The sequence below is a fragment of the Drosophila bipectinata genome, chromosome 3R (assembly GCF_030179905.1).
Source record: "Drosophila bipectinata strain 14024-0381.07 chromosome 3R, DbipHiC1v2, whole genome shotgun sequence".
Taxonomy (NCBI): Eukaryota; Metazoa; Arthropoda; class Insecta; order Diptera; family Drosophilidae; genus Drosophila; species Drosophila bipectinata.
Genome location: NC_091739.1, coordinates 5734634 through 5747592, shown reverse-complemented (window position 1 = coordinate 5747592; position 12959 = coordinate 5734634). Strand labels below are relative to the sequence as shown.

General features: G+C 45.0%; 2 protein-coding genes and 1 long non-coding RNA gene across 3 annotated transcripts in view; 2 read left to right on the top strand and 1 right to left on the bottom strand.

Annotated features, from left to right (window-relative positions):
• Positions 1-12959, bottom strand: part of plum — a 57788-nt gene that overhangs the window by 4321 nt on the left and 40508 nt on the right. Inside the window, exons 3-10 of the mRNA XM_070281972.1 lie at positions 3532-3684; positions 3265-3465; positions 2937-3087; positions 2692-2760; positions 2204-2295; positions 677-1122; positions 279-573; positions 47-219 (exon numbers count right to left, since the gene is read on the bottom strand). Of these exons, the coding sequence (XP_070138073.1) occupies positions 47-219; positions 279-573; positions 677-1122; positions 2204-2295; positions 2692-2760; positions 2937-3087; positions 3265-3465; positions 3532-3684 (1580 nt within the window). The remainder of the gene's footprint in view (positions 1-46; positions 220-278; positions 574-676; positions 1123-2203; positions 2296-2691; positions 2761-2936; positions 3088-3264; positions 3466-3531; positions 3685-12959) is intronic.
• Positions 1-12959, top strand: part of mask (multiple ankyrin repeats single KH domain) — a 136082-nt gene that overhangs the window by 86293 nt on the left and 36830 nt on the right. The window lies entirely within an intron of this gene.
• Positions 9686-10223, top strand: LOC138926627 (uncharacterized). The gene is made up of 2 exons (XR_011443209.1): positions 9686-9876; positions 9934-10223. It is a non-coding gene; the product is annotated as an uncharacterized lncRNA (long non-coding RNA).

Below are 12959 nucleotides of genomic sequence, written 5' to 3'. Positions count from 1 at the left end.
TTATTTTTTTGAATCTCTCTTGATTTTTTCCCCTGATGGAACATACCTTATAGAAGCAATGCTTGCACTCCTTAACAATGGCCTCATGGGTGACATTGTCCAGGCTCCACCTGATGTCGTAGTGGTGGACGCGTCCATTGGGGTTGACGGGTGGATCCCATATAAGTTTCAGGCCGCCATTCTGCTTAATCAGCTTTGAGTTGCTGATGGTGCCAGGAGCTTCAATGAAATAAAGCAATTAAATCATAATTTTAAGAACCACCATCTGCTAATCTTACGATCCTGTTCCGTCTTGACATCCAACTCGCCGTAGAAGATGCGAGTTTTGCAATTGTAAAAGTGCAGATTATAGCGCTGGTCCGCCTTCAGATCGGTGACCAACAGCATGGAGTTGGAGATATTCCGATCCGTGCACTTGGGCTCCTGGTTTGCAAACTGCGGCGGTATGAACATGTGGCACTCCGACACACAAGTCTCGTTTAGGCTCTCCAGGAACTTGAAGGTCAATGCCCGGGACTCGATGGTAACCAGTCGAAAGGGCATGTTGGACTGCTCCGAGGTGCCATTCTCGATCTGCAGAATAAAGAAAATAATAAGCAAATTCAAAATTAATTAAAGTGTTAAGTCCAAATCCTTTCAAGATGTCAAATGTTCCCCTACAGTACAGTCTACTCACAATCTTCCACTGAACGTAGCGAAAGTCCTGGCCCAGAAACTCGTTCTCGCTGGTGATGATTAGAACCCTCATCTTGATGCGAGTGAAGCGCTGCAGCAGCATTCCCGTCACACTGGCATCCACCACCAAGCTAAAGATGTCCTCTTCCAGCTCCAGCGTCATGTCATCCACTTCATTGTCCAACACCTCGTGCTCTGCATTTCTCAGCACTGTGGCAGCCGCCGACTGATTCAGGGGCTGGATTATCGTCAGATGGCGACGCACTTCATCCACCTTCTCCTCCACCGGCGTTAGGGTGCCATGAAGAGGCCCGTTCAGCAGCTGGGAGGGATGCGGGTACGTATGATTGACGGAAAACTGCAGTATGAAGTACTTTTTGGTTTCCAACTCGCCCTGGGACCACTTTACGAACGTGTCATTGCCCACGGCTATGGGTCGCAGCATCACTATGATGGAATAAATATTAAGATTCGATTAATTGATAAAATATTTAATATTACGAATTTCAAACTTACATATCCCTGGCAGGTGCACTAGGTGACTCGCTGCGAGACAGCGAACTGTAAGCATTGTTCGGGCGTGGAACACGGGGAACCCGCTTCGGATCCTCGCACCCTGGTGATGGGAAAGTCCATGGTGGTAAGAAGCGAAGCGGCTCGATGTACCTGGCATGATGTAGGTGCGGCATATGACTGTGCACAAGCGAGGTCTGATACCCAGCTTCGTCAGCTCTCAAACGACAGCGCAACTATGCGGATCAGCTCTACGGTCTACACCACAAACGATGGAGTCCTGCAGGCCCAGCTAGCCTGTAAGGTAAACAGGCTGTTGTATGAAAGCTGTGAGATGATGTTCTGCAGTGTCTGTGGACACTCGCTCAGCTGAGGACGAAACCTCTCTGCCCGTGCAGCGGAATCCTCGCCAGCCACATTTCTCGCATGCTACCTGTGGATAGCGCCTCCATGGGGTCAAAGGAGTGGATGCTAGAAGTTCAGCAAATGCCGGTGTAAGTGATGAGGCTGTACTGCTGGAGCTGAACATGTCGAGAACAGGCGATAATCTGGGCTGCCGGTGGAGTTATCCTTCCCTGCCCGGCAAGGTGTGTGGTGTTTCTGCAGGTTTCTGCAAAGACCAAGCTCCACGTGGTTAAACCAGCCAACGGCCCTCGGCGTGAGTGGTCTATCGAGGCCCATGGTCACCTGGGGCTTCCGGAAGCAAGGTGACGCTTAAAGGCTCATGTGGAAAGCTGCGGAACTCAGTGCATCGAGTACGTGGCACAGGTCGTGCCGTGAGCCGCATGCAGCTGGCTTTGAATGCCGGACTCCACTGGTCTTATGGCGGCACGCTCAAGCTGTGGCAAAAGCTTCATTTTCTGCAGTGGGCGCAGAGCCAGCACAGCTGGCTGCTTTAGCAAGGTGCACCTGTGCAGACTGCAGTGAGCTGGGCCCCGCACCCTGGAAGGCTACCGTGCACCCCCGGTGTACCGCCCTCCCTTTCGGTGCCTCCCACTCCTCCTGAGGCACCCACTTCTGCCTTCTGTAGCGTTCTCACGCATAACTGTGTTAGTAAACCTAGCGGTGGCCTTTAAAGCTGCAGCAAAAGTATTCTGGGCCACGCATCTGCAACAGATAATGGATAATGATGGTCAGTGGTCGTGGTCGGGGTGGAGTAGTTTCGTGCGATAATTGACATGGACAATGGCCACAATTACAGCGGCCGCTGAGCCGCCGCTAAGTGTAAATTAATGCATTGTTTAAGGGCACCCTAGCGGTGCAAAATGTTCGCAGAGTGCGGTGCAGGGAATAGATGCGGCTGCTGATGAAGTGCCGCTAAAGGTGTTGATTTTGCCACAACAACTAAAAGGGGTGCCCACTGGCAGCTAAATGGAACATAGCCGTCAGTCTTGATTTAGTTTAACTGGGCATATCTGGGATACAGTTAACGAGGAACGGGCATCTTTGCAGACGCCGCGAAATACACAAAAGAACTTAACATTTAATGGCCTCTATACTCACTTGTACTTGCCAGCTTGCTCCTGACGTAACTTCCGCAATATCAGAGTGCCATTGGACAGGATAAGAGCACTGTCGCAATAATAAAAGAAACAGACAAACAAATACATTCATTTTAACGTTACTACTATGTTATATATAAGGAATGGGAAAGCGTTTGGTCAACCCATCCAGCTGGCCGACTATCTATAGACTGGATAAACAAGTCGTGGCCCAGGCTCGATGCTTCAACACGGATCTTTACTCGCCTGTTGTCATTAGCCAGGGAATCGTTGCCAAAATACCAGCTGAAACGGGCGGGGGGCACGCTCAGGAAGGGACAGCCCAGGACCAGGGGCTTGTCCTCCACAGCACTAATATTGGCCTGCTGCTGTTGACCCAAAAAGACTCGTTTGAGGACTGCAAGCGAAAAGATTTATTTATAATTTCGAACTCGGTTCTTGGCTTTAAAGATCTTCTCTAGGAATTGGAATGCAAAAAGAATTTGTTATTTTTAATTATATTTTTTCACAATTCATCCTTCGAGAAACTTTTCAATTTTAAATTGAAAATCACTTTATTTGAAAGTGTGCTCACCTGGATATTCCACCGTGATGAGGTCGGATATTACCGCCGACTCATCCCACTCAATCTTGCATCGATAGGCGCCGGTGGCCTTCTCGTTCGGCGGCAGACGCAGCGTCCCATTCTCGAAGATGAAGAAGTCATTCTTGCGAATGGACAATTGCTCGATGACCGCGTCATTCCGATACCAGGTGCAGTAGATGGGCTGGTTGTCTGTGGGTGGCAAAGGGACATAATGTAGCGGATACCCCGGCATCTGTCAGATATTCGGATACTCACCCTGGTAGTAGTTGTAGGGCGAGAGGATGGGTATGCATGGCAGGTAGTAGAAGCTGTGGGGCTTGCTGATGGTCAGTCTTGTGACGGCGTGCTTCTGGATTTGCAGAAACGGTGTGAGGGTGGATGAGTTCTTCGGTTGTGTGACGGCAGCAACTGCAAGAGACCAAACGGCAATTGATTAAGAGTCTGTTCTTGGCGCGACGCGACTAAGTTATTGGTACCAATAATCCCGCCGCCCATTTGGCCAGACAATAGACAAAAGGCGGCCAACAAAGAGGCCACCACACAAAAAGGAATTAACGCGCACAAAAAACTGAAAATGTTATTTATATTCTAGCTTAATCTATTGGCTGTTATAAATTTCACGCTTTTCACTTAACACCGCCCCCCAGCCCATGGGTCCTCCCACAACTGCATCGGGGTTTTTGCTGCAACGGCCATAAATACCCAGGGCACACAGAAAAAATCTGAGAAATAGAAACTGCCAAACAACGGAGTCGTGCTGGGCTCAGGGTTTGGTTGTGGCACTGGAAGAAATAGTTTTCCCTAAACAAGACCATAGGTGTGACATTCGGAAGGCTTCGAATCTAATAAAGATATAACTTTCATCTAAAATCAATATAATTTTTTCTTAATTAGCATTTCCTTAATTTAAATTTAAATAAAATTGATTTCCATGTGTAATTCAGAGTTCTGGCTCTCAGTCTGAGTGTGGGCTAGTCCCTGGCTCCAGTTCTTCTCGGTCTGGGTCTCCACTACGTGCTGCAGGCGTGTCCAGGCAGACTTGGCGTGTTAATTAATTTTTCTGGTGCTGCTGTTCTGTTGTTGACGCGCCGGCCGGCCATGGCCACCAGCCACTAGCCACCAGTATACTGTCCAGTTCGGTTCTGTCCATCCCACCAAGTCCAGCCAAGTAGAGTTCCGTCCACTCGCGTTGACTTTGTCTTTGTCCGACAGTGCGTATACGTGATATTAAGCAGTTGCAACAATTACATGGCCAGCGGGCAGCAGAGTGCCCATTTGCATACGACTTTGTCGAAAGTCGTCCATCAACCATCACCATCACCCATTGTAGCATTATCTATTAGCTGCTAGCTGTAAGTTCCAGGGAATGCGAAATGATAATGCCCGGTGCCAGGTTGGGTACTTGGCTCGGTGATAAATGGTCGAATTGCGGCAGCCGAAGAACGAACTCGTTCCCCGCCCCATAACAAATGTCCGGACATTAGTCAAATGCGTTGAAATTTATGCTAAAAATGCAATCAACTTGCGTTCCGCTCGACGGACGTCCTTAGTCTGAAATCCCCCAGCCCCCGGCCCCTCTCCTCTCCGTGTCTTGCATCACCCCCGCAGTTGCATCTCCAATCAGCTCGCCACCCAAGTGGCCAAGTGCACTCAGTTGTTACCAAATGGTGAATGCTGAGTGTGGAATGCTGAATGCTGAATGCCGAGCACTGAGTGCTGAACGCTCGTTAGTCAGTCACAAATTGTGGCAAGTTGGTTGCTCTTGTTGAAGCAGCATTTGTAGTTTTTCTGCCCGCCAAGGAAACCGAATATTTGTTTCGGTTTTGATAAATGAACTCCTATAAATTAGATAATTGCTGAACATGCCGGGATGGATGTACTGCGCACGAGTATCTTAAAGCTGCCGACGAAGCGATCCGTTCATGTTGCATGTTTGTACGCAATGTGTTGCAATTTTTATTGCAGTAATTACACGCAATGCCCTGGCGGCAATTTGACGCATGGAAATGCCTTCGACAGCAGAAGCTCCGCTAAGTGCGGCAAATTTACAAACACAGTCCAGGACAGTGTGAGGAGGGTTAACGGACCAAAGGGGCAGCAGCACTAGCAGCAGCAGTTGCAGTTGCAATTTCAGTTCCAGTAGCAGCATGTGCATGTGCAACCGGGGCGTAATTGTTATAGCGTATACGAAATTGTTTCAATAGCGGGGCGTTTAATTGCACTTTGGCAACTAACGACTTTTGGGGCAAGGCGCGACGGGGTTACAGAGTCAAAGTTCAGCGATTTCTGCTTTTTTCCGCCCCCGCCTTTTTTTTTTTTGTCATCTGAGGCACACCTTTCCCGGGGCCATTTGTCATCGCCTGTTTTTAGGAGGGAACAGCCAAATGTCAGCAGCAGCATTACCTTTAAGCACTACGGAAAAAGCCCTTTTAAAGAGGGATTTTTGATAATTCATTGAAATTTTATAATAAATGGGATTACATTTTTAAAAATTATAAAGCTAGAGAAGACCTTATATAGCTGTATATTATATTTTAGCTATGTTGTGTTTTTAAGACAAATAGATTCGAATTTTTTCTTAATGTATGGCCAACCAAGTCATTAGCAGACAAAAACTGCTTAGAGTCATTAAACTTTCAAATTAATTGCTCCACTCCTGGAGTCGATGCCCATATGGAACCATCTATTTAATGTTCCTGACATTCACTGTGTTCGGCAGCATATTTTCAATTGAAACTATTCCGCAGCATCCTAAGCCCCTTGGCAGACTATGGCTATCAATTATGTGGGATCGTTCACTTGAATTGGCGCCCCAGCTACAAATATGTATAGGATAGGATGGTATCCCCCAGATTTGCTATCATCGAAAGCCATTTGGAGCTGCCATCACTGACCATAACTCAGCGCAGCTGCAACAAGATCCCCAATCTCGGTGATTGAACTGTCATGACATTCAGCTTTCGTTGAGGCAACACGTTATCTTATCCCCTATCCCTATATATATATATATATTTATATAATTTCCGCTCATTTGTATTAAAATCTGTCTTGCATAGCAAGCCAAAGCAATGCATTTAGTAAGTCTTCTTAGTCAACTCAGAGGAGAGGAATGTTTCCCAGAATCGTGCTTGAATGCTGTTTGACGAGCGGCACTAACCCACCAACACGCTCTCAGATACACCATTACATCCTTAGCACTTACTAAGTTGTAGCAAGTTGCAAGTCAATAGAGTGGGGGCGGGGCGGAGCCAGATTGCAGTCTAGAAGCAAGGCAACTGGGCGCTGCAGCTTGAATTTGCATAGTTAAACGCATGTTGCTAAGGCACAGTGGATTAAATCGTCATTGATTTAAAAAGAGACTTTAGTTCGTGAATTAAATATTTATTCCTTTATTTATGAACTTAAAAAATAGAGTAAGAGAATCCCATATTCAACAAAAATTCTTGTAGAATTATTTAGTTTGAATACTAAACCCATGGCACGTCATCACAGTGCATTCCAGGCAGCAACTGTTGCTGCAGTCGATGATGAATGCAATTGCAGCAGAGGCAGAAGCAGCAGCAGCAGCAAGAGGAGCCATAAATTGCCGGCTGCTGCACTGAGCTTATCAAACGGCAACATCTTGTGCATAGATAAGCCTGCCCCGGCCTCGGCTACGGCTACGGCTACGGCCTCCAACTAACGGCAACCGCTGGGCCCCCATGGAATTTCGCAAATTCAAATTGCCTGGCATCCTTTAATGCCACTGGTGCTGCGACTGCTCCCGCTGTTGCTACTGCCACTGCCACAGCTGCAACACTGGCACACTTTTACCGCTCCAAATCCAAAGACTGCCGCTGCCGCGGTGGCTGCAACATTTTATGCAAAATGCAACGCGCATGAGATAATTTATCGCCTAATGACGTGCTGTTCTAAGGTTGCGTTGTTGTAAAATGCAATAATAAAATGTGCCTGCAGCAGGAAGATGGCAAGTAAAAAATAAAAAATCTAAAAAAATGGTAGTAGAAAAAAAAAAGAAAGAAAATTAAAAATGAAATTTAAATGCTGCACGAGCGAGCAGACAGCAGACGATGAGCAGGAAGGTGGAGTGGGAGAACTGGTTGCCAACTATCTGGGCACCAGCAGGATGGGAGGCTCCTTCACCTGCTCCTCCTACTCCGGCAGCCACCCCCCTTCTAACTATAATAGCATAGAGAGCATTCTCGGCTGTCGCTTTGGGGGCGCTCAACGAGAATTTATGAATGTGCAAATGCATACGACAATTTCGCGCATAAATGTAAGCTCCTGCCATGCACCAGAAGGGCAGGGTCTTGTCGAGGGGCTGGATGGGATGGTTGGATGGGGGGGAGCACCCACCACAAGTTTGCGGAAAGAAAGAGACACACGAGGGAGATCGGATGGCAGTCGAAGAAGAAGATGCGTGTGCACATTCCGTGACATTCCTCCATTCCTTGCGCCCTGGCATCTGGGAAGTTCTATGGTTGCACAGAAAGTATCTTGTAGCTGAAGTAGCAGCAGCAGCAGCAGCAACAGCATCGCCATGCAACTTGAATCGCATCCATTGATTGCACACAGTTCATTGGCGCGAGTTCGAAGAAGGATTGAATCGCAGGGTGGGGGGGAGGTACCTCCCCGGGCAGTGGGAGTAGAAAGGGGAATGCAACGCCTGAATGCCCGGGCTTATTTGGGTTAGCAGTTCAAATAGTTATACGTGCTGTTTTGATCAAACTTTCCGAAAATGCCAAAAGAGAAAATTTATTGAAAGGACCCGCAGGCATGCCGCAACTGCAACAGCATCGGCAACAGCAAGAGCCAATGCAACAACTGCTATAATTTCTCCTTTTTGGTTAGCATTGTTTGCCTTTTTGCCAGAAATCAACTAAAGCTGCATATGGTTGCTCAATTGAATGTCTGTGGTTCCGAGTAATTGAGTGGTCGAGAAATACTAGAGAAATGGAAACTATTTAAATGTGAACACTGCACACACAGTGCACATAACTAACCCACCCACAATTCCCAACCCAAACACACACATATATGTATGTATAAAAAAAGCAAAGTTTATACATGAATGGCTGAATGAGCCAAGGAGACTGGCCATTGAAGCACTTTAGACAAAGGCGAGAATTTACTTGGGAAAAGTTAAAGATAAATTGCTTTTTAACCTACCAGCTCCAGCAAGTTGTAGGTCCTGGGCTAGTTGGTCCTGGGCTTTGTTTGTTTGCCACACGCCACAGCCAAATCATGCCCCACCCAGTTCGCTATCACTGCTTCCACACAAAGCATTTCAATTGACATATTTGGTTAACTTTTGGCGTCCTGGAAAATTCGCATTCGCATTCAGTAGTTGGAATAAATTTTCTTTGGCAATTTGCATTGCACGCACAGGCCGAGGCTTTGGGCCAACACTGTGCGAAAATGGGTAGCCGAAGTAATTGCCTTTTGTTATTAAAGTTGTAGGCAGCCCTTTGTTTATTAATTAGATTGGATTGTTATAGCCCTCAAGAGCAACTTGACTAACGTTTACTTATTTTATCAAAACTAAACTAAAAGTGCTGTTTAAACATGGATTTTAATTAATTACAATTTTAATGGAATTTAATATCTGGAAAAAGTATTTATTTTTTGCAGAGTGCTGACGCATAGAAGAAGGATGCCTTGGCACGGAATGGATGCGAAATGGAATTTTATCTAAATGTTGTTTGGGGCTTGTGCCAGAACCCAGTATTGTGAAAGCTGTGTTTGTGTAAATGGAAGTTTGGCCCCAATATAAACGAGTCAAGAACAATGGGCGATGGGAAACGGCTTTTGTTCGAATTTACTTCGAGCCATGGCAAATACTGCATAGTACCATGTTAGCTGAAAGTTTTCCAGGGATTATTAAAGGATTATGGGGGATTCGAATGGAAATTTCCGAGTTCACATGGCAAATGAGAAATTCATGAAAATGGCAAATGTATTTCGATTAAAAACAATAAGAGGGCTATAGTCGATCCAATTTAGTTGCCTAGTGCCACCAGTCCTTCCCCATCTTGCCGAGCAAACAGTGCCTAATTGGCCACTTCGCAACTAGCTGAACACACATAAATAGCTACTCTCCTCGTGTATGCATTGGACAAATAAACGGGCACCACACTCACTCTTAACTGGAGCCAAGTTGGGGCAACTGGCCCAGTCAATGGCTGTCACAATAGCGGATAACCAAAATACAATATGCTGCTGCCCATAAGCGAACTCATTTCCGCTGAAATTTGGCACCAACTCTTACAGTGCAGCAGTCCGGTTGTGCTCCACCAATGCAGTGCAAACAGTTTCCCCCCTCAATAAATCATATTGTAAAATTTCCGTTCAATATTTTTCGCCGGCTACGTAAACAAACAACGGCCGGGCCACTGGCAGGCAACAATTTGAAGCAGCAAGCCAGTCGATAAATGCCGGTGGGTGTGGGAATCAAAAAAAGATATATACATGGAGAGATATTTGTAGTTAATTTTAAAGAAAAAAACTTAAGAGATAGCATAGCTGACAAAGGCTAAAGCTATTAAAGTAGAACTTTCCATTACTTTCCAAAGGAAGCGCTTTAATAAATGAGCTTATAAAGTAAGCATTTTTCTTCACTTTTAGTTGAATTCTTTTTATAATTAATACATTTTTTAGTTCTGTGCATCAAAGTTATCCATGAAAGTATTGTTTGGCCACATTGTATGCTAAATGGCGAAATGTGAAATGCGGAGAATGTGCGTTTGCCCAGCTCTGCAGCGGATGAAAGGAGGAAACTGATGATGACGGGCATGAGTTGCACTCTTATTTCCTCTGCCTGCCACTCTGCTGGCTGCATTTTTTAAATGGGTTAAACGTAAACCATTTACCAATGACTCAATACAGCTTCCTGGAAAACCGGCAGACCCCTATCCCCATGCATTAAAACCAAATAAATAAATAAGCTGCTCCACGCTACCGAAAAAATTGCCAAAAAAAAAAATGGGGGAAAAAATAAAGGACTGTACACAGAGCACTGGGAGTACAAGGAGCTGAAAAACACAGAGCAACCACGCTAGCAGGATGAAGGATGGCTGGTCAATAGTCAATGGCCAAATGGCAGAAAATAACAATGTTGCCAATGGCCAACGAACCAAACAACAGCAACAAAAACATCAATAAAATAATAAAAGCCAAAGAACGGAGACCACAAAACCCCATGGTCAAGCCAAGTTAAAAAAATAAAGAAAGAATTTAAGAAAAAACAAGAAAGGAAATTATAAAAATGTTTCAGTTGGAGCGGGTGAAAAATACGAAATGCAAGCACACATTCATGGCTTGCCATACACTGAGAGAAGAGTTTTAAATCAGTACTAAACATTTAGTATTAATGCATCTAGAAGTAACCAATATTTTCGCTCTCTGCAGAGTATACTCCAATCCCTGACCCAAGAAAATGAAACAGATCGAGTGGAAGAGTGAAAGAAAAACCAACTCTGTTTTATTTTGGTGGCCAACGGAAGCCAAGGGAATTTTCGTAAGCTTTCGTACGCAGAAAAGTGCAACCGCAAGCCGCAGTCAGCAACTTTTGTCCACTGGACGCTCTCCTGGGCGTGGCCCAGGGAGGCGTGGGTGTGGGGCTGGGCCATCACAGACTACAATGTGTGTAAAAGTACAAACCATATAGAAATGTGCGTATGTATTATTGCGGTTTGTGTCCAACGAGCGGCAACCGTCAACCATTTACCATCTACCATCTACCGGCAACACATCCCCACCGGATCCACATCCACATCCACAGCCACAATTACAAGTCCATCAACGTCGTCGTTCTTTCGTCATCGTCATTCTCATGATTGCAAGTGGCACGTACAGAGGCGGTCAAGATAATAGGGTGGCAAGTCAGAGTGGCAGTCGTTTTTCAAAGGATTAGGCGGTAAATAGGTTAAAGGAGATAATATCATGAAAGGATCTAGATTCTAGAGCTTGGTTGCATTTGAAACTAAGTTTCTGGTTAGATCTAAAGTTATAGCCTAAAGAATGGTCTACAATTATGGTTTTTATTACCTTTGAAGTCATAATTATACATTAAATGTCCATCCCAATAAATATTCAATTAAATAACCATTAAATTCATGATTAATTTTCGAAGACTACGACTGGGGCACTCGAAACTTACTATCGCAGACGATGGAACAAAGAAATATCTATTTGCCACATATTTAAAAAAGGTCCCTTTATTTGACACAGAGAAAGGCACTTCTCTCATCTAATTATAAGCGGTTATTATAAGAATTCTGAGGGATTCCTTAACCCTTCTCAACTAATAAATCACAAATGTATACAACTTCATTTTATTTCTAGCTTTAAGTTTAAACCTTCGATGTTATAGCTAGGTTCACTTCCTGGAGATATGTTTTGAAAACTAAGAGATGGATGGATGAAAACTAAATAAAATAAATAAATAGCCATAAAAATACATATATTATTTCTAAGGTTTTTTTCACGGTTTCCACCGCATTCATATAGCCAACCTCCCACCCAACTGAACGAGGAGCGCTGCCGCATGACGTACAGCTCAAAACGCGGAATGGACCCAAGAGTAAAAAAATTTGAATGGCGTTCAGAATATCAGTTTTAAAGTTAGAAGTAGAGGCAAGCGTCAGTGACAAACACCTAACAGAATTATGCTGGGCATATTTCGAACTACAAAAGCTAAGGAATAACCCCTAAATTCCTAGTTTAATGTCTCTAGTTATTTTTTTTAGCTCCTACAGAATTTACAGTTCTTTATAGTTTTAACCATTCATAAGTCATTGTATCTTCAATTAAATCTTCCATAATGGCTTATTCTGGGGAAAAAAACTTTAAAACCAAGTTGTTTCTTTACTATTCTTTACTATTTAAACATTATACTCAACATGACCGCCGTTGTAAGCATGTGTAGTTAAGCTTCTACAATGATTTCTTTCGCCCACCGCCTGCCATGGTAGCATAGAGTTCCCGCCCCCACAAGGCCCTTTCCACAACACTCTCCCCCCACCCCTGGTAGCCTCCTTTCACCTCAGTGAAGCTACCAAAGCTCACCCGAACCGAACCGCCTGCTCACTCGCTCCCGATTATTATGCATCATTTAACAGGAAACATTGTTGCAGTCAATGCCTAGGGCTTTGGGGGCCAAACAAGGGGCGAGACGAGTAGGTGGAGGAGCAGGTTGATGGGCTCTTGCCTCTTTTTTCCCCGTTGATGGCCCAGAGAGGCAGCGTCACGAACGTGGCTGGCGACGAACGTGCCACAAAAATGTTTCAACGAATGCGAATCGCAAGAAAAATTATTGTTATTATGAGTTGCTAATTGAATGGAGTTGATGTGGTGGCCACCCGATGCAGGGGACCCGGATGAAGGGGCACTTTTGTGGAGGCTACACTGCCGTCAGCACTGGCGATTAACTCTCGGACGTTTGATTGATTACAGAGTATCTTAAAGATACATGTTATCAGCTCTGAGTTCACATACCATTTTCTTTAATTGGGAAAGGAAGCCCACGGGGAGGAGATCCTTTTTTATCCTCTCAGTCCTGCAAATGGCTCTTCAACTCCATCGTTTAAACGATTCTGAAATATTCATTGGCTGTCGGAAACAAAGGTAAACTGCCCAATATTGACAGCCCTGGGAATCAATACAATAAAAACAAAACACAAACA